This window comes from Rutidosis leptorrhynchoides, chromosome 2 (genome assembly GCF_046630445.1).
Source record: "Rutidosis leptorrhynchoides isolate AG116_Rl617_1_P2 chromosome 2, CSIRO_AGI_Rlap_v1, whole genome shotgun sequence".
In the NCBI taxonomy this organism is placed as follows: Eukaryota; Viridiplantae; Streptophyta; class Magnoliopsida; order Asterales; family Asteraceae; genus Rutidosis; species Rutidosis leptorrhynchoides.
Window position 1 is genome coordinate 648110907 of NC_092334.1, and position 25441 is coordinate 648136347.

The window sequence follows — 25441 nt, forward strand, 5'->3', positions numbered from 1 at the left end:
TACAAGGTGACCGGTGGTGGCGAGAGGGGGTTTGGTGGTAGTGGAGGTGATGATGGAGGACAATCTGGTAGTAGCGAATGATGGGATGAAGAGAAATTTGCGTTTGTGCTTGCGTTTTTGCGGATCGGCTTTATATGTGTGTTTTTGCATGTTTGCGAATTCGTGCAAAAGTGTGGACTGCCAGGTAATAGTTGTCATTCAACCCTAAATTTTTAAGCAAATGACGCAAGGACGCAAGGTCGCAATGACCCTTGCGTCTTGCAAGCGCATTTTGTCAAAAAAAAAAAAAAAAATTTTGGGCTCCAGTGCATGAGGTGAATTTTTTTTGGGCATTTTGGTAATATACCCTAAAATTTAATGGTCAAAAATTCACCATCTCGACTAGGGATGGCAATGGCCACCCGATCCACCCGCTTCGTGATGGATATGGATGAACCTAAATGGATATGAATACGTATATGGATGAACCTAAATTGATATGGATATGGACATGGATGAAAAGTTTCATCCATGGATATATCCATTACCACCCGAAATACGTATACAAATACATAAATATAGATATATTCTTTACAAATACATAAATATAGATATATTCTTATATATTTACTATTACAAGCTCATTTACCATTAAATTTATATTTTGCTTTCAACCCTATAATGAAATAACTATAATATATTACAATAAAACATGTATATCTAACAAAATAAACTTACAAATTTCATATTTAATTTTTTATAATCAGTGTTTTATAATAAGTTTAGCAAATTGTGTTATATCTTCGACAAAAATTACACACTTTTATGGATAGAATTTTTAATGTCATGTCATATACTACATATTTTTATTGTACTACGTTTACGTTTTAATCGCATATTAAAAAATACTATAACATTTTTTTTAATATTCATATCCATTAACCCGCTTAATCAATTAAATATGGATATAGACGGATGATCTGAAACTAAATGGATATAGATGAACAAAAACTAAATGAATATAGATATGGATATGGCATCACCCAATCCATATCCGATACATTGTCATCCCTGATCTCGACTCAAATGTGGAAAAGTATAACAAATGGAACCCAATTTGAAAATTGGCCCCCACATAGCCGCCTCATATACTTAGCTTTTTTTTTTTTTTTTAAGATTTTGTCTCAGTTTCCATCCGAGTCAACTCAATCGAACCCACTTTAAAAATTCCCCATACACACCACTTAAAGATTTTAACCCATCTCAATCTACAATGATCAATTGTTTCCATTACATCTTACAACACATAAGACATAGAATTGAGTTTAGTATACACAAGTGGTCAAGAATGAAAAACCACACTTCTAATGACAAAGTATAGGAGCAACATGTACACAAACAAACATAATACATATGACAGGTTATAGGAGAAGAAAAGGGCTGTTCTAACAATCATATCATAATACATAAATTAATCAGGGTTATGACCAAATCCAATGATACAATGCTAAAAATGACTTGTGCATAACGCTTTTTCATATTTATAAATTGCATTGGATTTGATCATAGAGGCCCGGGAAAACAAGATCTGGTCCAGCAAAAATCAAGGTTCTGCTAGAAAACACCTACATGGGGTCCCAACCCTTATGTAACTCAACTACAAAAGTTACACAATAGGCTAAACTAAATTACAATTATACCCTCAACCCTAGTCCATAGATTTTTGTATCTGCTAGAAACATCACTTCCATGGCATGTTTGCCATGCCTTGAGGGCTACTTTCGGTACCTCGGTTCAATGGACTCCCGGCTCGACCTGATGACTCGCTCATGGTCCCATGAGATTGTGAGCTGCTTGGTCCTGTGCCGTGGTTAGCTGGTGTAACGTTCAATGGTTCTACATGGTTATCCAGTTCTCTACTATTCTCAGGAAGAAAACTTCCTACGATAACCTGCATCACATTACAGAAACAATGTTGCTTACTTCAACAAATGTGATAACCAAGAAGCATTTATCATATGGATTATAATATAATTATAAGTTACATGTTTTTTTATAAATCAAGATATATAAACAGAATAAAATTAACATCAAAGCAGGTACCATGAAAATTCATCTAATATACCCAAGGTTGAAAAAGGCTCGACACGAAGACGAGTCAGTCATGACGGGGTCGAGACAGACGCCGACCAATGTTGAATTTTAGATATAAATATTTCAAACGTAGCTATTTATTAATAAATAATTTACAAATAAGATGATGTGGTGTTGGTACAAATAATAATATTATAGTATATACTAGTATGATTATTAGAGTGTATTTATTAATTTATAGTTAAGGGATACAATGTAAGTCGGTGCTTTTCTCAGCTAATTTTTAAATGGGTTTACCAGAACAAGTTTTTCTGAGCAAATTTTTGAACGGGTTTACCAGAACAAGACCAGACAAAAAGTCAACTTTTGATCGTCGTTGACTCACTTTGACCTGATTTTTTGGCGTTCAGCGACTAATTAGACGTTTTTGGACTAAACGAGACCGGCTAGTCACCAAACCGTCGCAATTGCCACCACAACCATGAATATACCCAACCTTGATTATGTAAATTATTTTTCTGAAATGATGACGTGGCACTAATGTAGATGGTACGTGGCGTATCAAACTCTGAGCTATATATGAAACATGCTTAATATAGTTTCGAATATGTATACCCTTAATATCATGCTTAATCGAGGTTTAGGTTCAAAAGAGGAGCTGAAGTTATTAGATTTGATCTAACCAATCAGAATTATATTAGATTTGATCTAACCAATCAGAATTATATTATGTATCTGAAATGCATGCTTTTAGTCTCGGCCACAACGCATTAACAAACGAACTTGCGGTTAAAAATCAACAAGCACGTCGATAAATACAGATTGAAAAATTAGGTATGACCTGAACAGGAGATGCAGCCGTCAAGAGTCCAGCTACAACACCACCAAATACCCGACCATCTGGTCCAGCTAATGTGATGCTTAATCCACCGGTCCTTGTGCGCTGGCCATATAACTCTGATCGCACAAACGAACCAGAAAGAGCCAATATGTCAAAACGCCCCTGCATGAGATAAAGATATTGTCAGATTTTGATATATCTGAAATCCGAGTTGATTTCCTAAAAATTTCTTACTAAAACTATACTTATTCATTAACTGCAGCTATAAATCGATTATTATACGAAATGATACATGATACTATATACCAAGGTTGCAAAACTCGTTATTCGGGGAATACTGAGTCGGGACTTTGGAGGGAGTAATCGGAAGGGATTAATCGGACTGGACTTTATATACATTTAATTAATGAATTTCAAAATTATGTGTAAATATAAAAGAAAACCATAAAAAATAACTTAAACTTTAACCTAATTGTCTAAAAACATAAACATAATCGTTCATTTGTTCAAAAACTCTTAAATTCTAGTTTAAATACATGTTAAGATGTTGACCAATTCTGACTTTGAGCGACTTTGACCAACAAATCCGATGTTGACCTATTAATCAAACGGATATTGGAAAATCGAATCGGTCTGTTCTTAAAGTGTAGTAATCACGGATTAATCGGGAGTAATCGAGGTTTTTTTTAGAACAATGTTATTTACACCATATAATGATTATCACTAATTTAGTATTATTAAATGTGTTGGTAGTACTCTAATTTCTTAGTTACACTACGAGTCAAAATTTTGACAATTACACTGAACAACCAATTAGATCGTAGATAATAAAAACCAGACAAACCTCATATGTTGCAGTTCCACCCGAAGTTGCGGCTTGGCGAAGTGTCACATTAGTAATGACACCAATGCCAGACATGATGCATACCGCCCTTGGTCCATTTTGAGAAAATGACATGATCTTGTTTAACACATCCTGAAAATCCATATAATATAATTTGAACATTAATATGGAACAAAATACTGTATAAACTGCAAATAACTGATGAGTCATGAATGTAACTAGAACATCATTTATAGCATTAAGAACAGCACGAGCATAATTTGCAGAATATCATGTATACACAGTGGCGGTCCATAATCAAAACTCAATGGGGTCCTGAATTTTTTTTTCCCAGTACTAAGTATATTTGAATGCTACTTAGTGGTTGTTTACTTGGGAAAAAAATTATAAATTCTAAAAATAAATGATGTCCTATAGTTAAAAATAGTAGTGTTAGTGTCCTATACAATTTGAAGAGTATAATGGTTGTTTACCTAAAAAAACTATAAAAAAATATATGGGTTCCTATGATTAAATTTAGTGGTGTCCCATACAATTTGAATGTACTTTATAATAAAAATGTTCAAACTAGTGGTGACCCACGGGCTTAAACATAGATTCGCCCCTGTATATACATGTCTTCATGTATATTTATAAACCGTAAAAAACAAGGGTAACACTGAATTCGGTCCAAAAGACCAGATAAACAGTCACAAAATAATGAAAACAGCGTCCAGTTTTCACACTATTTAAGTAAATTTCTCACTTTCCTTTTAGCAACATATATCATGCTTCAATGTTCTTATGAATAGCTATAATAGTTTCAAAATCAGTTAAAATATATTAACATGATGACATTTTGAAGTTAAATATCATCAAGATGAAGATAAGAACGGGGAAAAAGTAACCTCTCCAGGCTGCACTACGATGATATGTGGAGAAAAGGCAGATCCAGCCGATCCAGCCGATCCTGCAAATATACGGATTTCCATTATTATAATTATAAGAGGAACCATTTTAGTAAATATCATATGCATACATGTATATACATGCCCCAATATCTTGTGGAAAATTTCAATACTATCGACAGACCAATTACCCAATAGTCGTACCCAACAATGAATGAAACATTATTCCCGTTAGTTTCATCACATTTTTTAGTATTAAAAGCACATGAAAAATAAATGGTTTTAAACCGCATACATCAGAATAAAAATACCCACTCTCGTGGGTAAACCGAACACGGAAACCCTCATCACTTTATAGTATCACAGCATCAAAGGAAAAGTCAACAAAATATGAGGTCCAAACACACAAGAATATAGTGAAGTCAAACAGAAACTAATCAGACTAAAAGTCAAACAAACATTCCATGTCCCACTATCACATGTCTAACAAGATATTATTATATACAAACCAACAAATTTGGATTTAAATTGACCCAAACTTCAAATTCAGACACTTAATTTTCTAGCATTAGCTACCATTAATTAGCAAAAAACTGAAGCAACATAAATTTTCTAGCTAAAATCCTTCACAATTTATAAACAAAAAGTAAAAAAGATTAAAACTTTTTCGCAAAATAGTGTTCAGTAAAGTAAAGATTAAAAGATCTTTACCAAAAGATTCGATTTTCAGTTTCTTGTTTGTCGAACCAGGCGGCCTACCCCTAACCTTCTTCTCAGATACAAAACCATCCTCCATAGGAACCGAACTAACCGGTGCTGCCGAAATAGGCACCGGTGCTGCCGAAACAGGCACCGGAGCTGCCGAAATAGGCACCGGAGCCGCCGAAACCGGCACCGGAGCCGCCGAAAAAGGCACCGGAACTGCCGCATGCGGCGGTTCGATTGCTCCGTTCAACGAAACAGCAGACGCGGTATTGACCGGAATCAACTTTGCCGCCCTGGCGGCAGCAGACGGTGACATAGTACCGTCCGGCGCGTATTTCCTCGGTCTCCCCCTTTTTTTCACCACCGTTTCACCGACACCGTGGCCGCCGTGCTCGTTAATATTGATATTATGGTGGAAACCTGCACTGCCACCACCACGACCACCATCACCACCACCACTGCTAGACATTACATCAGTAGCAATACTGAATCCACCAGATACACCGGAAGTGTACATGCGGTTGACCGGCGGCTGTGACGTCACCGGCGACATCACCGGCTCGTAAATTCGTCCAGAATCAGATCCGTTCATATCTGTACAAATATATTAAGAAAATTTAACTGTAATAATATAACAAGATCAGTTGTTAGAAATGAAGATGTGATAGAAAAAAAATTGAATTTTTTTAACTTCAAAACTGAAATTAGCTACCAATTACACAAATTTACCATAATTTAAGTTGAATAACCTAATTGAGCTAACCTAAAAACCCTAATTCTTTTCAAAATCAAAATTCTAAATTTCTACCCTGCAATAACAAAATTAGATAAAAAGAAATAAACGACACATAATTAATTACGGTAAACAAAAGACCATATATTTGAAAACTGATTTTATTTTTTCACAAATTTACAGTTACTTGAAAAAAAAATTACCAGATATTAAATTAAATTAAATAAATTAAAGAGAAAATTTGAGAAAAACTGGGAAAAGTTATGATATACTTACAGATAAATTTCAATTGCGGAGAAATTAAGGGAAGATTATATTATTGAGCAGAATCAATTTCAAGGGTTTGTAGAAATTCGAAATGAGATATAAATTGATTTATAAATAAAATTGAAAAAATATAATAAATAAAATAAAATTATAATTATACAATATAATTATAATTATAATTATAATTTTATAATTAATAATGAAATGATAACAAATTGGTGAGTGTTTTAATTATTAGGGTTTTTGAAATTCAAAATACATCCACTTTTAAATAACTTGTTTTTTACGGACCTTTTTTTCTTAATTTAAAATATAAAAAAAAATAGTGAGTCGCTATATTGGTTAGGAGAACAAGATCTTTATCGTATCTTATTTATTACTCACTCACTCACTTTCGTATTATATTTATTGGGGTACTTTTTAGGTATTTCAAATTAGAGTAATTGTTTATTTATTGTTCTTCTTCTTATTATTATATTTATATTTATATTTATTATTATATTTATTATGTATTATATATTATTCTATTTATTTTATAAATATTTAAATATTATATTAATTTAATAATATAATTATATTATTTTATTATTATATTATTTTTTCATGACCCGTCCTAATCCATCTGGACGAATACATTACAATTGGTTACATCGCGAGGTACCTGACCTCTATATGATACATTTTACAAACATTGCATTCGTTTTTAAAAGACAAACTTTCATTACATCGAAAGTTGACGGCATGCATATCATTTCATAGTATATCCAACTATAATTGACTTAGTAATAATCTTGATGAACTCGACGACTCGAATGCAACGTCTTTTGAAATATGTCATGAATGACTCCAAGTAAAATCTCTAATATGAGCAAATGCACAGCGGAGGATTTCTTTCATACCTGAGAATAAACATGCTTTAAAGTGTCAACCAAAAAGTTGGTGAGTTCATAGGTTTATCATAAGCAAACATTTCCATTAATTTAATAGAGCACAAGATTTTCATTTCCATAAATATACATCTCATATCAGGCATTTCGCAAACTGCATAGAGATAAAAATCATTCATATGTTGAACGCTTGATAACCGAACTAACAGGATGCATATAGAATATCCCCATCATTCCGGGACTCTCATCGGACATGATAATCGAAGTACTAAAGCATTCGTAACCCGAATGGGACATGTCAAGGTCCATAGATCTATCTTTAGGATTCGCGTCAATTAGGGGTCATTTCCCTAATTCTTAGGCTACCAAGCTAAAAAGGGGCATATTCGATTTCGATAATCCAACCATAGAATGTAGTTTTTGATCACTTGTGTCTATTTTGAAAGGACCCGTTCATATACATTATAAACGATTCACAATAGTTGATTACATTGCGAGGCATTTGACCTCTATATGATACATTTTACAAACATTGCATTCGTTTTTAAAAGACAAACTTTCTTTACATTGAAAATTGACAAGCATGCATACCATTTCATAATATCCACTATCCAACTATAAATTAATTTAATAATAATCTTTGATGAACTCAATGACTCGAATGCAACGTTCTTCGAAATATGCTATGAAAGACTCCAAGTAATATCTTTAAAATGAGCAAATGCACAGCGAAAGATTTCTTTAACACCTGAGAATAAACATGCTTTAAAGTGTCAACCAAAAGGTTAGTGAGTTCATTAGTTTATCATAATCATTTATTTCCATCATTTTAATAGACCACAAGAATTTCATTTCCAGTTCTCATAAATATACGTCCCATACATAGAGACAAAAATAATCATTCATATGGTGAACACCTGGTAACCGACATTAACTAGATACATATAAGAATATCCCCTATCATTCCGGGATCCTCCTTCGGACATAATATAAATTTCGAAGTACTAAAGCATCCGGTACTTTGGATGGGGTTTGTTAGGCCCAATAGATCTATCTTTAGGATTCGCGTCAATTAGGGTGTCTGTTCCCTAATTCTTAGATTACCAGACTTTAATAAAAAGGGGCATATTCGATTTCGATAATTCAACCATAGAATGTAGTTTCAATTACTTGTGTCTATTTCGTCAAACATTTATAAAAGCGCATGTATTCTCAGTCCCAAAAATATAAAGGGTAAAAAGGCAAATGAAACTCACCATACTGTATTTCGTAGTAAAAATACATATAACGTCATTGAACAAGTGCAAGGTTGGCCTCGGATTCACGAACCTAAATTAATTATATATAATTATGTGTTGGTCAATATTTGTCTAACAAATTAGGTCAAGTCATAGTGTACCACAATCCTAATGCTCGAGACTAATATGCAAAAGTCAACAAAAGTAAATTTGACTCAAAATAATTTCCAAAAATCTATACATGATTAATATATAGTTTAAATATCGTCGTTTTATATTTTTAAATATTTTTAAAAGATTTATTAGAGTAATAATATAATTTATTTATTAATAGATAAAATTCTATATTAAATTTATGTAATAAAATATACTTTTATATATATTAAGTAATAAAATTTATAGGGTTCATTTAATATCATAAAGATAATATGATATGTATTATTAAAGTAAGTTATTACACGTAGTAAAATATGTTTGTATCACATATTTATTTGATAAAATAATATCTATAATGATAGTAAGTAAAAGTTGTATTATTTTGTAATAATAATTATTATTATAAAAATATCAATATTTATAATTACTAAGATGACATTATGATAAAACGATAATTCTAATTATGATAACTTTAATATTTACGATAATTTTTAATATTATCTTTAAAATAATAATTCTATTTAAAATAATAATAATAATGATATTTTATAGTAACAATGACATTTCTATTAAAATGATAATTTTTATTAAAATGATAGTTTTAATACTAACGATACTTTTAATAATAATAGTAATGATAAAAATAATAAGAACGATAATTTTATCTAAATCAATATCTTATAATATTTTAATTTCATCATGATACTCTTACTCATTATTTCCTAATCGTTTCGTTTAATAGCTTTTAATCGTCTTTTATATCGTGTTCATAATAATGATAATAATAGTAATCAAAATAATTAGGTGTTACAAATATTTGTTTTAATTACACTAATATTAATAATGATAGTTACTATAACATTATTAACGATAATACTAATAATTATCTTAATGATAATACAGTAATAATAATAATAACAATAACAATAACCACTTTTAAATAATGATATATATATTAATAATGATAATAATAATACTAATACTAATAATAATAATAATAATAATAATAATAATAATAATAATAATAATAATAATAATAATAATTGGATAATAATAATAATACTAATTATAACTTTAACGATAATAACGATAGTAATAATAATAAAAAAATAACAATTTTTAATGATAAATCCCTTTTATTGATAAAGATAATAATAATGATAATAATAAGATAAAACTAGAATGACGATAAAAACGACGATAATAATAATCATTTTTAATAAAAATATCGAAAATTCAATTGATTATAACTTCTAATCCGTTCATCGAAACCATTCGATATCTAAAGGAAAAGTTCTTAATTTTTCGCTAGCTTTCCAAGGACATGCATATCTTATACCTTATCTCAACCGCAAGTGTAACTAATTCAATATTCAACCTAACTTGTCTAAGGGCAATATCAAAAGTACAAGCATGAATAATCCTAAATACTCGAGCACTAGTCAGGGATACACTATTAGTATGTAAAAGTTAAATTATGAGTACTCACGTATCAATATTGAGATTCAATATTGCAGGAAAGGTACGTAGACGCAACGGAAATGATAAACACTATATTGACCTCACGAGCATACCCATGAACCATACTCAATCACCTCCATAGCTATAACCCATAATTTCCTTAATCCTATCCTACTCGAAAAACAATTTCGAAATCACTCGGACAGTACTCCGTCGTAATATTTTATGTATACTAATAATATCTTGAAATAATACGGAGTAAATATATATATGTAAATCGATTGAGAGAGTTTAGAGAAAAATATTTTCAAGTTTCTATGAAATAATGAAACATATTGAATTCTATTTATAATAGATTTTTGAATTATTAAAGTGAATTATTAAAGTATGAATTATTAAAGTGAATTATTAAAGTATGAATTATTAAAGTGAATTATTAAAGTATGAATTATTAAAGTGAATTATTAAAGTATGAATTATTAAAGTGAATTATTAAAGTATGAATTATTAAAGTGAATTATTAAAGTTAAAGTAAAGTAAAAATAAAGTAAAGGTAAAGTTTAAGTATAGTAAAAGTATAAAACTATGTACGTATAATACGCGTATAAATATATATAATATTAATTTAAATCGTTATATATATTTAATAAAATAAAATATAAATATCGTTATCTTTATCATACTAGTTAAGTAATGAGTTGTCAAAAGTGGTTCTAGATATTTATAAAAGTTATATACATTTTAATAATAAAGTTCTTTTTAAACTGAAAACGTTTTTGTACATTTGAAACTAAATAGATCAATCGAGTCTTTATGAGATTCAATCTTCCACTATCCTTTGTCTAGTTCTCAATGATTGACAATTTGTTCTTATTTATAAATCACTTTACCATTTTTCGAATATTGTTAAAATGGAAAGATTTCTCAAATCAACGTGGGCCTTTCAACAGAGACTTGTAATCATAATTCAATATATCTGATAATTCAATCATTTGATCTTATCTTCTAATTCCATTGATAAACATTTTGAAACAGATACAATCATATAAAGTATTTAATCTAATATTTTGTTTACGTTTCAAGTTATAATATATATACACATATACATATATAATCATATTTGTTTAATGGTTCGTGAATCGTTGGAACTTGGTCGAGGTTGAATGAATGTATGAACATAGTTTAAAATTCTTTCAATTTAACTTAACAAATATTGCTTATCGTGTCGGAAACATATAAAGATTAAAGTTTAAATTTGGTTGGAAATTTCCGGGTTGTCACAGTACCTACCCGTTAAAGAAATTTCGTCCCGAAATTTGAGTGGAAAGGTCGTGAATGATAATAAGTATTTTTCATGATGCATACGGGCTGAAAATTAGAGTTTTATCATCAGCGAATAATTTGGATAAACAATCCATTTATATGAAGAGTACAAATGAAGCTAACAAAGAAGAGTGAAATGAGTAAGTGTATATTCATCTTATCATTTGACGTAGATATGATTGATTCCCAGATTTCAAGGGATTTGAAGAAAATCTTCTTAATAAGATTTGACTCTCCGGTAATTAAGAGAATTAGGATCCGCTTTAAATGTGATCGTCCATTTTAATTGTTCTGTAGGATATTTTCTTATAAATTCACCTTCTTCGTTTCCTTACAACTTGTAATGACCCTCACTTTTTCGATCGTTCTATACTTATAAGATTAATATTTACATAAATTAAACCTTACCAACATGATAAGCAATCCAAATTGTTGAGACTTATGTTTTTGAAATGAGTTTTACACAACGTTTGACCGTCTAGTTTGACCGATGATATCACGAACTATATAACATATGATAATTATACGTTTGTGTATATATATGTATATATACATATTTAACATGATCTAAGGATGTTTTAATATCTCATTTTGTATTAATAACAATAAGTTATAAGTATATTTTGAAACTACTAACTTAAGTTTTCAAAACGATAACCATACGTAACGTTATTTGACATAAATACTTATAACATATAATGTTTATACATATATCGTATATGTAATGTATTTAATCACTTTTAAAGACTTAAATACATAAAACATTATAAGTATATTCACAAAAGATAGCTATATTTGAATTCTCATTCCATTTTTCACAAGATTTTCTATACGTATATCTAGAGTATATGTACTCGTATCATACCTAGCTTCTATACGTATTAACTATTGGTATATACACATCAAATCACCACCAACCAGCCCTTGTTCATGCCTTATGTATAAGGTAACTCTCTTGTTCATGCCTTATGTATAAGGTAACTACTTTTGATGTTTAGTATGACTAATTACATAAAAATACAACATGAAATTTTGTCCATGTTTTTCCATTAATCATGTTTTTATGGCCTTAAATACATCTTCCATTTTCAAATTTTATTACCTCATTTCTTTAACCAAAAACACACTCTTAAGAAACTCCATAACCATTCAGCTAGTATCCATGAAGATCTAACCATAAAAACATCACTTAAACACCATAAGAAAAACCTTACAAAAACACTTCAAGAATCCTTTCAAGAACACAAGTTTACTTCCAATCTTTCATCCAACTCCATCACTCTTTTGGTTCTAGATTTTTACTTCTCTTTCACAGCAATCTTGTCCAAGTAACTTGAGGTAGTAACTTTGTTCATAACCTTATTCGATTCATATATATATAGCTATCTTATTTTGTGGTATAAAATTTTAACAACAAGAACATAGTTTGAATGTTTTCAAACTTGTTTGCAAACTAAATAGATCCTTCTCACTTAACTTTTAAAATACTTCAAGACCTGTAATATATCATAAATATATGCTAATTTAACAAGGTATAACTTGGTTTTTCAAAGAACACCTTAAAAACTGAATTTACGACGTCGGAGTGCAACCGGGGGCTGTTTTGGGTTGGATAATTAAAAACCATCTTAAACTTTGAATTGGAGGTTTATTTTCTGGAAAAATGATTTTTACTATGAATATGATAACACATAAAAATTTCATGATTTAACTCAAAGTATAAGTATTTTTAGAAAAATAATCATTTAAGGTTGTTTACATGATGGAAAATGATTAACTTCATAAGTTTCACTAAAGTTTGACCTATGACCTGTGATTTCGAATACAAACTAAGGTATTTACAGTTCATAGTCTTAAAGAGGGACTCGATCCAAGGAAGTGGCAAGTTGAATCAACGAAAACGGAGTTGTAACGAAGAAACTATGACCAAAACGAGATCGGATATCTAAGACTAGTTTAGCTACGAAAATAATTGGAGAAAATTAAATAAATCACATCTTTTTAAAATAACATGATATTTTATATATATGTACTCATAATTTAATTTTATATGGTTCAGGATCACCCGTAAACAATACGAGAAGATTAATCATAAGATCCCATGATTGTACGCAACACGTCATTTGACAACACCGGTACTTTATGTACGCAACACGTCATTTGACAACACCGGTACCGTGGGTCAAGATTAATCTCGACCAATACATATACGATGGGGGTTTTTATTTATTTCATTGGGGGTTTATTAAACACCTAAAAATGAACCATTAAAATTGAATTACTAACATCGGACTGCTAACTACGGACTAAGGAATTATTAAAAGTATTAAAAGTATTATAAATATATATATGTGACGTTTGTTTAAAAAGAAAAGGTATTGATATATTATATATGGATAGGTTCATGATATCAATCGGAGACCAAGTCAAAATTACATATCTTCAAGACGAAAGTGAGTATATAGTCCCACTTTTAAACTCTAAGTATTTCGGGATGAGAATACATGTATTTTATGTTTTACGTTATGGACACAAGTAACTGAAAAATATATTCTACGTTGAGTTGTACCACTGGCATACTTCCCTGTAGCTTGGTAACTGTTATTTACAGCGGTATTGTAAACGCGAATCCTGTTGATAGATCTATCGGGCCTGACAACCCCAACCGGACTGGACGACCAGTATTCAACGGTTGCACAGTACTTCGTTTTGTGACTACACTTGGTACGGTGTAGTAAGATTTCATAATAAAGGGAATATGCGACGTGATTAAATGTTAAGTATGGTTACCAAGTGCTCAACCACTTAGAATATTTTTATTAAAACGTTTATATATGAAATCTTGTGGTCTATATATATATATATATTGCTGCCGGCATTAAACCTATATCTCACCAACTTTATGTTGACGTTTTAAGCATGTCTATTCTCAGGTGATAATTAGAAGCTTCCGCTGCAACATGTTGAACTTAAGCAAGATCTTGAGTATGCATATTTGTGTCAAAAATAAAACTGCATATCCGAGGAATTGTAATGTAAAATATGCTAGAAATCGTATTGTTATCATCACATGTAAAGTTTGTAAGTCTAAGATTATCGCTAAACGATAATCATCTTTATATTGTCTAAAGCTTGTATTAACATAAGAGTTATGGTTTGTAATGTAAAATAAATGCAGTTGTTCTTTTAAAAATGTCGCATATAGAGGTCAATACCTCGCAATGAAATCATACGTTATCTAACTCGTTCTTATGGTTAAGGACGGGTTATGACATGTGGTATCAGAGCGGTAGTCTTAGCGAACCAGGTTTGCATTAGTGTGTCTAACCGAGAAGTCGTTAGGATACATTAGTAAGTCTGGACTTTGACCGGGTCTGATTTTTAAAAACCATTGCTTATCATTGTTGGTTAAAATTTATATGTAAATATTATGTAGTACTAATGGGTTAGTTGTTGTGTGATAGATGTCGGGCTCAAAACTTGTCATCACATTCAGCGACTCCGAACCAGAATCTTCAGATGGTGTTCCAGTCATTAACCTATCCGATGACGAAAATAATATCTTTGGGGAAGACTCACAAATTCCGGATGAACCGACTATAGAGAACCCGGAAAGTGAACCCGAGGAGGAAAGTGAACCCGAGGAGGAAAGTGAACCCGAGGAAGAAATACAGGAAATTACAAAAGACAAGTTCGAACTAGGAAAGAAATGAAAGGCTAATGAATTAGAAAATGCAAATCCCGAGTTTAGTGAGGATGATGTGGCACCAACTCCACTAGACACTACCACCCCTATTCCCGCTATTCCTATTCGTTCTATCTCGGCATCCAGTTCTTCAGCCCCACAGCCAAAATATAGGCAGACAGCCAGGATAAGCGTTAAGCGATTCTTTGAACCTAAACGTCTTAGAAAATAGACCAAATGATGCGCTGCCGTATTAAACCATGGGATCATATAATGTTTTGTATAATATTATTAGTGTGGTTTGCTTAATGTTCGATGTAAGATAAACATATGTAAAATAGTGAAGTGTGAAATGCAATAATTTTCCATGGTTAAGTATTATTTAGATGGTAGTAATTGATTCTGTACTAAGCTATTAAGTATGGACATTAACGGGTAGGTACTACCCTAGATATAATTATAAAACGCTAATAAGAAGAAAAGGCTTTTATAATAATACCTGGTTCATATTATTAATAAGCTATAATGTACTGTAAATATACACTACATCTATAATATTCCATGTGAATAATTATTTTCTTTTCATTCTTATAGAAGAATATGGCGCGATTGAATCGAATGACGGAACAAGAAGTCGAGGAATTCATCAACCAGCGAGTGAACGACAGAATGTAATGGGTCGAAGCTGCAAGAGCTACTGCAGTTAACCCAAATCCTCGTGTAGGATGCACCTACAAGACGTTTCAAGCTTGCAAGCCCTCATCATTCAGTGGAACGGAAGGACCGATCGGTTTAACCCGGTGGATAGAAAAGATGGAGACTGTGTTTAAAATCAGTGGTTGTGTTGAAAAGGACATGACCAAGTATGCATCGTGCACTTTACAAGATAGTGCACTCACGTGGTGGAAAAATTATGTGAAGGCTGTAGGAGGAGATGTAGCTTATGATACTCCTTGGGAAGAATTCAAAACAATGTTAATCAACGAGTATTGTCCAAGGAACGAGGTTAGGAAGCTGGAAGATGAATTACGAAGCCTGAAGGTTGTTGGTACTGAAATCACCAACTACAATCAGCGATTCATGGAATTAGTTTTGCTATGTCCTGAATTGGTTCCAACTGAAGAACGGAAGATTGAAATGTACAAAGATGGTTTGCCCAAAAAGGTCAAGGCAAATGTTACAGCATCGAAACCTACGACAATTCATGAAGCTATAACCATGGCAAACGAGCTAATGGATCAGGTCATCATGGATAAGAAAGTATCCAATACTGATGTGAAGGTATCAGGTAACAAAAGAAAGTGGAATGGAAATTATGATCGAGGTAACCAACAACAATCTTTTAAGAAACAAGAAATCACGCAAGGTGTGGGTAGTGGTTTAAGCTTTGGTTATAAAGGACAAAATCCTTTATGCAACCGATGCCACAAACATCACTCTGGTTACTGTAATGTGGTATGCAACAAATGTAATCGAAAGGGTCATCTTGCTGAAGATTGTAGGGCTCTCGTTACAAATACAAATGGTACCAAGACTCCTGCCACTAATGCAAATAGAACTGCTTTGGCTACTGTTACTTGTTATGGATGTGGGAAACAGGGTCATTATAAGAGCCAGTGCCCGAATCCAGAGAAGAATATCGGACCTGCACGAGGGAGAGCATTTGTTATTAATGCTAGAGAGGCGTGTGAAGACCCGGAGCTTGTTACGGGTACGTTTACCATTAATAACTTATCCGCATCTATTATATTTGATACCGGTGCTGATAGAAGTTACGTGTGTAGAGACTTTCACGCTAAATTGAATTGTTCATCATTACCTCTAGATGCTAAGTACATGATTGAGTTAGCTAATGGTAAACTAATTAAAGCCGATAAAATTTGCCGTGATTGTAAAATAAATTTAGCTGGAGAAACATTTAAGATTGATTTGATACCCGTAGAATTAGGAAGTTTTGATGTAATAGTCGGCATGGACTGGATGTCCAAAATAGGAGCTGAAGTTGTGTGCGCCAAGAAGGCAATTCGCATTCCTCGTAAGGATAAAACGCCAGTAATGATTTATGGAGAGAAGGGTAACTCAAAGCTAAAACTCATTAGTTATTTGAAAGCTCAAAAGTGCTTGAAGAAAGGGTGCTATGCTATCTTAGCACATGTTAATAAAGTCGAAAAGAAAGAAAAAGAGAAGTGCATCAACGATGTGCCTGTGGCAAGAGATTTTCCTGAAGTTTTTCCGGAAGAGTTGCCGGGATTACCTCCATTTAGATCTGTAGAATTTCAAATAGATTTAGTACCAGGAGCTGCACCAGTGGCTCGTGCTCCATATAGACTTGCACCGTCCGAATTAAAAGAACTTCAAAGTCAGTTAAAAGAATTACTAGACCGTGGATTCATACGACCAAGCACTTCACCGTGGGGAGCTCCAATTTTGTTTGTTAAGAAGAAAGATGGATCTTTTAGGATGTGTATAGATTATCGTGAATTAAATAAGTTAACTATCAAGAATCGGTATCCACTACCGAGAATTGATGACTTATTTGATCAACTGCAAGGATCATGTGTTTATTCGAAAATCGACCTAAGATCGGGTTATCATCAATTACGTGTCAAAGAAGAGGACATTCCGAAAACTGCTTTTCGGACACGTTATGGTCATTACGAATTTTTGGTCATGCCGTTTGGATTGACGAATGCGCCAGCTGTATTCATGGACCTCATGAATCGAGTTTGTAGTCCGTATTTAGATAAGTTTGTTATCATTTTCATTGATGATATTCTTATCTATTCCAAGAGTGAGCAAGAGCATGAACAGCATTTAAGGTTGATATTAGAGTTGTTGAGAAAAGAACAGCTATATGCTAAATTTTCTAAATGTGCTTTCTGGTTGAAAGAAGTGCAATTTCTTGGCCACGTTGTTAGTAGCAAAGGAATTCAGGTTGATCCAGCAAAAATTGAAGCCATTGAAAAATGGGAGACTCCTAAGACACCAACGCAGATACGCCAATTTTTGGGTTTAGCCGGTTATTATAGAAGGTTTATTCAAGATTTTTCCCGAATAGCTAAGCCGTTGACAGCGTTAACGCAAAAAGGGAAGAAATATGAATGGACCTCTGAGCAGGAGAGTGCATTTCAATTACTGAAGAAGAAGTTAACTACGACGCCTATTTTATCGTTACCAGAAGGGAACGATGATTTTGAAATATATTGTGACGCTTCGCGACAAGGTTTTGGTTGCGTTCTTATGCAACAGAAGAAAGTTATTGCATACGCATCCCGACAATTGAAGATTCACGAGCGAAATTATACGACGCATGATCTAGAATTGGGAGCAGTTATGTTTGCATTGAAGATGTGGAGACACTACTTGTATGGGGTTAAATGCACTGTGTTTACTGATCATAAAAGCCTTCAACATATTTTTGATAAGAAACAGCTGAACATGAGGCAACGTAGGTGGGTCGAGTTAATAAACGACTATGATTGTGAAATTCGTTATCATCCCGGGAAAGCGAATGTGGTGGCTGACGCATTAAGCAGAAAGGAACGAGAACCAATTCGAGTACGAGCGATGAACATAAAAATTCGCATGAATCTCAACTCACAAATCAAAGAAGTTCAACGAGAAGCACTTACTAAAGAAAACATAAGAAATGAAATAATGAAGAAGTATGAGAAGCAACTCGTTATACGGGAAGATGGAATTCGATATTTTGCAAATCGTATTTGGGTACCGAAGTTGGGTGGATTAAGGAAGTTGATATTGAACGAGGCACATAAGACAAGATACTCGATACATCCTGGAGTTGGAAAGATGTACCAAGATCTTAAGACGCATTATTGGTGGCCTAATTTAAAGACAGACGTTGCAACATATGTTGGGGAATGTTTAACTTGTTCCAAAGTCAAAGCAGAACACCAGAAGCCGTCAGGGTTACTTCAACAACCAGAAATCCCAGAATGGAAATGGGACGGTATTACCATGGATTTCATCACGAAGTTACCAAAGACTGCCTGGGGATACGACACCATTTGGGTGATTGTTGATCGTCTCACCAAGTCTGCACATTTCTTGCCTATAAAGGAAACGGATAGAATGGAGAAACTATTACGATTGTATATAAAGGAAATTGTTTCAAGGCATGGAATACCTATTTCCATTATATCCGATCGTGATAGTAGATTTACATCAAAGTTCTGGCAATCACTACAAGAGGCCCTAGGAACTCGTTTGGATATGAGCACCGCATATCATCCGCAAACTGACGGGCAGAGTGAAAGAACAATTCAGACTCTTGAAGACATGCTCAGGGCATGTGTGATCGATTTTGGAAACGGATGGGATAAGTATTTACCGTTAGCAGAATTCTTTTATAATAATAGTTATCATGCGAGCATTAAAGCTGCACCATTCGAAGCACTGTATGGAAGGAAGTGTAGATCTCCTATATGTTGGAATGAAGTAGGAGATCGACAATTAACTGGTCCCGAGATCATACATGAAACTACTGAAAAGATAGTACAAATCAAGGAGAGATTGAGAACGGCCCGTAGTCGCCAAAAGAGCTACGCCGATGTCCGAAGGAAACCATTAGAGTTTCATATCGGTGACATGGTTATGCTAAAGGTGTCACCTTGGAAAGGTGTAATACGTTTTGGAAAAAGGGGTAAACTAAACCCAAGGTATGTAGGCCCGTTCAAGATTATTGAACGCATCGGACCGGTAGCTTATCGACTCTAGTTACCGCAACAACTCACCGGAGTACATAATACATTTCACGTCTCGAACCTTAAAAAGTGTCTAGCAAAGGAAGACCTCACCATTCCTCTTAAAGAAATTCAAGTTGACGAGAAACTACAATTCATAGAAGAACCAGTCGAGATCATGAACCGTGAAGTTAAACGGCTCAAGCAGAGCAACATACCGATCGTTAAAGTTCGTTGGAATGCTCGAAGGGGTCCCGAGTTTACTTGGGAACGAGAGGATCAGATGAAACAAAAGTATCCACACTTGTTTCTCGATGACGCAAAATAGGTACAATTTTAAAATTTCGGGACGAAATTTATTTAACGGGTAGGTACTGTAATGACCCGCACTTTTTCGATCGTTCTATACTTATAAGATTAATATTTACATAAATTAAACCTTACCAACATGATAAACAATCCAAATTGTTGAGACTTATGTTTTTGAAATGAGTTTTACACAACGTTTGACCGTCTAGTTTGACCGATGATATCACGAACTATATAACATATGATAATTATACGTTTGTGTATATATATGTATATATACATATTTAACATGATCTAAGGATGTTTTAATATCTCATTTTGTATTAATAACAATAAGTTATAAGTATATTTTGAAACTACTAACTTAAGTTTTCAAAACGATAACCATACGTAACGTTATTTGACATAAATACTTATAACATATAATGTTTATACATATATCGTATATGTAATGCATTTAATCACTTTTAAAGACTTAAATACATAAAACAATATAAGTATATTCACAAAAGATAGCTATATTTGAATTCTCATTCCATTTTTCACAAGATTTTCTATACGTATATCTAGAGTATATGTACTCGTATCATACCTAGCTTCTATACGTATTTACTATTGGTATATACACATCAAATCACCACCAACCAGCCCTTGTTCATGCCTTATGTATAAGGTAACTCTCTTGTTCATGCCTTATGTATAAGGTAACTACTTTTGATGTTTAGTATGACTAATTACATAAAAATACAACATGAAATTTTGTCCATGTTTTTCCATTAATCATGTTTTTATGGCCTTAAATACATCTTCCATTTTCAAATTTTATTACCTCATTTCTTTAACCAAAAACACACTCTTAAGAAACTCCATAACCATTCAGCTAGTATCCATGAAGATCTAACCATAAAAACATCACTTAAACACCATAAGAAAAACCTTACAAAAACACTTCAAGAATCCTTTCAAGAACACAAGTTTACTTCCAATCTTTCATCCAACTCCATCACTCTTTTGGTTCTAGATTTTTACTTCTCTTTCACAGCAATCTTGTCCAAGTAACTTGAGGTAGTAACTTTGTTCATAACCTTATTCGATTCATATATATATAGCTATCTTATTTTGTGGTATAAAATTTTAACAACAAGAACATAGTTTGAATGTTTTCAAACTTGTTTGCAAACTAAATAGATCCTTCTCACTTAACTTTTAAAATACTTCAAGACCTGTAATATATCATAAATATATGCTAATTTGACAAGGTATAACTTGGTTTTTCAAAGAACACCTTAAAAACTGAATTTACGACGTCGGAGTGCAACCGGGGGCTGTTTTGGGTTGGATAATTACAAACCATCTTAAACTTTGAATTGGAGGTTTATTTTCTGGAAAAATGATTTTTACTATGAATATGATAACACATAAAAATTTCATGATTTAACTCAAAGTATAAGTATTTTTAGAAAAATAATCATTTAAGGTTGTTTACATGATGGAAAATGATTAACTTCATAAGTTTCACTAAAGTTTGACCTATGACCTGTGATTTCGAATACAAACTAAGGTATTTACAGTTCATAGTCTTAAAGAGGGACTCGATCCAAGGAAGTGGCAAGTTGAATCAACGAAAACGGAGTTGTAACGAAGAAACTATGACCAAAACGAGATCGGATATCTAAGAATAGTTTAGCTACGAAAATAATTGGAGAAAATTAAATAAATCACATCTTTTTAAAATAACATGATATTTTATATATATGTACTCATAATTTAATTTTATATGGTTCAGGATCACCCGTAAACAATACGAGAAGATTAATCATAAGATCCCATGATTGTACGCAACACGTCATTTGACAACACCGGTACTTTATGTACGCAACACGTCATTTGACAACACCGGTACCGTGGGTCAAGATTAATCTCGACCAATACATATACGATGGGGGTTTTTATTTATTTCATTGGGGGTTTATTAAACACCTAAAAATGAACCATTAAAATTGAATTACTAACATCGGACTGCTAACTACGGACTAAGGAATTATTAAAAGTATTAAAAGTATTATAAATATATATATGTGACGTTTGTTTAAAAAGAAAAGGTATTGATATATTATATATGGATAGGTTCGTGATATCAATCGGAGACCAAGTCAAAATTACATATCTTCAAGACGAAAGTGAGTATATAGTCCCACTTTTAAACTCTAAGTATTTCGGGATGAGAATACATGTATTTTATGTTTTACGTTATGGACACAAGTAACTGAAAAATAAATTCTACGTTGAGTTGTACCACTGGCATACTTCCCTGTAGCTTGGTAACTGTTATTTACAGCGGTATTGTAAACGCGAATCCTGTTGATAGATCTATCGGGCCTAACAACCCCAACCGGACTGGATGACCAGTATTCAACGGTTGCACAGTACTTCGTTTTGTGACTACACTTGGTATGGTGTAGTAAGATTTCATAATAAAGGGAATATGCGACGTGATTAAATGTTAAGTATGGTTACCAAGTGCTCAACCACTTAGAATATTTTTATTAAAACGTTTATATATGAAATCTTGTGGTATATATATATATATTGCTGCCGGCATTAAACCTATATCTCACCAACTTTATGTTGACGTTTTAAGCATGTCTATTCTCAGGTGATAATTAGAAGCTTCCGCTGCAACATGTTGAACTTAAGCAAGATCTTGAGTATGCATATTTGTGTCAAAAATAAAACTGCATATCCGAGGAATTGTAATGTAAAATATGCTAGAAATCGTATTGTTATCATCACATGTAAAGTTTGTAAGTCTAAGATTATCGCTAAACGATAATCATCTTTATATTGTCTAAAGCTTGTATTAACATAAGAGTTATGGTTTGTAATGTAAAATAAATGCAGTTGTTCTTTTAAAAATGTCGCATATAGAGGTCAATACCTCGCAATGAAATCATACGTTATCTAACTCGTTCTTATGGTTAAGGACGGGTTATGACACAACTCACACCTTCTGTTGATGCATTTTATACAACTCCCTTGACATCTACCCACGTCCATTGCAGGTACAACAGTTTACAGGCCACCATGATTGCTCGTTATTATCCTATCCGTGTTTGTATGTGGTTACAGGAACTGCAGGAACGAGATTTAGATGTTTGACTATGTTAGACTTAGTCAGACGTACGAGTGAAGCCTCACTAGTACGGCTGACAGGCTCATATGCACGGTTGATGCTGAGCTAAGTCACAATTACAACCTAAATGAGAAGACACGAGTGAGTGATCACCCGTACGGCTGATGAAGCCAACTCGTACGTGTGATGAATGAATCGTATGGGTGAGTCAACAGCAGGGGTATATAAAGTCTTATATTCTTCATTTTAGGTTAAGCCTCTCATTTGTTACATACACTCAGATCTAGTGAGCTCCTCCGATTCTCTCTCAGTCCAAATCACCCAGGTGGTGAATAATAGCTCTAGGTGTTGATCTAATCACACTTGATTTAGTTGTGGTTTGACTAAATTAATCAAAAAAAACTTAACCTATTCACTAGAGGGTTTGATTCACTTATTCCGCCATTATGTGAGTTAAATCTGTTGATTTCTAAGTTCCTAGTCATGTTTCATCACCTTCTATTCTTTCCCCCTCAACTCATATTTTAAAGTATTCATCAATATGCTCCATCCAGTTCTGATTCTCGATATACTTCTAACTTTCATATCGGTCATTCTTCTTTTTCATCTACCTCCGGAAGAATCTATTTACTTCTACTATACTCTTGGGTTTATAGTGTTTCTAGTTCTCCCGTGTCTTTATATTGCTATATGCATCGATATATATGGTTTATAATTTCTGGTTTGTCGTTGGGATTTATATGTTCCCTTATATTTCAAAGTCTCTGCTTCTGTCTTCTATAATCATTATCATTCACAGTTAATGCTCTCTTTTATTTGCTGCAATTTATACCCCAATTTCTATTTCGGAGTTTTGTCCTTTCGTTTCTTCTTCTTGTGATTAAGCATCGCTTGTAATGGTCCAGAATTCACAGATATGAATTTCGGAATGAACATTGTTAATGTTCTAGGAAGGAAATTGTGATGGCACGATCTTGATTTGTCAAATTACTAGAATACCTTGGAAAAGGCCGAATCATGAAGAAATATTTTCTTGATATTTTAGAGGTTAAATAGAATACAAGAGTCGTATAACATGGCACATGATGATGTTATGATCTGTGAATCATCACGTTCCATTTAGAAACTCAGCATGACTTACTGTAATATAATCACATTGATCAAGTGTCATTATATTATACTAATTCATGCTTCAGTTCCCAACATTACTTCAAAATATTCCTATTTTAAACTTGAATGTTTCAGAATTTAGAAACTAAAATAGTTTCTTTTATGATGTAATACAGATAGCGCGAAGAGGTAAATGATTTCAAATAAGAAAAATTAAGAAAATATCTTCAGAAATATGGAGGATATTTATAATGAAAGATATGATGATATTTTAGAATTTCTAATATCAGAGGATGATGAAGAATATTGTCCGCATCGGTTTAGAGTCAGGAGCAAGGTATTCGTTAATGACTTCAGCAGGTACTGAATCATTTGGATCCTTTGAAGTCAGGTTCAGTCTTTGTAATTTGTCCACAGCCTCCTTCCTACTTTGCTCAATCCGTTTTTCAGTTCCAAAACTTCTCTTTTTCTGCGCTTTGCCAGCACACTTCATCATTATAATCCAGCTTTTACCGTTTAAAGTAGTTTATAGTTTTTGCTGCTTCATCAGCATTTTTTTTTCTTTTTCGGAGAACCAATTTGAAGTTCGGAGTGTTTTTCAGAAACTTCACATTCAAATTAAGTCCAGAAGATAGACGTTATATATACACATATAACTGTTGGCGTAGACATCCTGCGAGATTTCAAAATACTGATTGCTAATTCCCAATGATTCGTATGGCAATTCTCATTACAAGATGCGAATGAGTAAATGATGGGGTTTCAATGAATAATTATAATGACTTTTTGGAGAGGCTAAAGTCAAAGGGTAATGAAGTTGTTGGTACATCTGCTAATAATGTGGTGGAATGTAAAAGGTTCCCTGGTAACAATGGTGTATATCTCAAGGTTATAATAAGGTTAGTCTGACTGAAAAGTCGAAGTTGACTTGCTGGAGCTATGACAAAAATGGCTACTTTGAATAGGAGTCGCAAAGTTATTTTTTCTAATAAATGCCAAAGAATCTGACGCGGATACGTTATTTAAACTTTTACTTTGGTTTCAAGAGTTTTTCGGGTACATAACTGTGGGTAACATGTGGTTGGA

General features: G+C 32.7%; 1 protein-coding gene across 3 annotated transcripts; it reads right to left on the reverse strand.

Moving 5' to 3' along the window:
• Positions 1–1369: 1369 nt before the first annotated feature.
• Positions 1370–6423, reverse strand: LOC139893770 (AT-hook motif nuclear-localized protein 10-like). Of its 3 annotated transcripts, none has more exons than XM_071876957.1 (6): positions 6360–6423; positions 5357–5944; positions 4646–4707; positions 3759–3890; positions 2915–3076; positions 1370–1930 (listed from the first exon to the last, which is right to left on the reverse strand). In XM_071876957.1, the coding sequence occupies exons 2-6, from the start codon at positions 5940–5942 to the stop codon at positions 1721–1723; spliced, it is 1152 nt and encodes a 383-aa protein (XP_071733058.1). In that variant the 5' UTR covers positions 5943–5944; positions 6360–6423; the 3' UTR covers positions 1370–1720. The 3 variants fall into 3 exon arrangements, with proteins under 3 accessions (XP_071733058.1, XP_071733060.1, XP_071733059.1); XM_071876959.1 differs by lacking the exon at positions 6360–6423 and adding an exon at positions 6080–6175; XM_071876958.1 differs by lacking the exon at positions 6360–6423 and having other exon boundaries at positions 5357–6073.
• Positions 6424–25441: the final 19018 nt, after the last annotated feature.

Coding starts and splice junctions, on each gene's coding strand:
- LOC139893770 (XM_071876957.1), bottom strand. CDS start 5,942: ATGAACGGATCTGATTCTGGACGAATTTACGAGCCGGTGATGTCGCCG. Junction 4,708..5,356: donor ACTGAAAATCGAATCTTTTG/GTAAAGATCTTT, acceptor GTATATTTGCAG/GATCGGCTGGATCGGCTGGA. Junction 3,891..4,645: donor TCGTAGTGCAGCCTGGAGAG/GTTACTTTTTCC, acceptor ATGGATTTTCAG/GATGTGTTAAACAAGATCAT.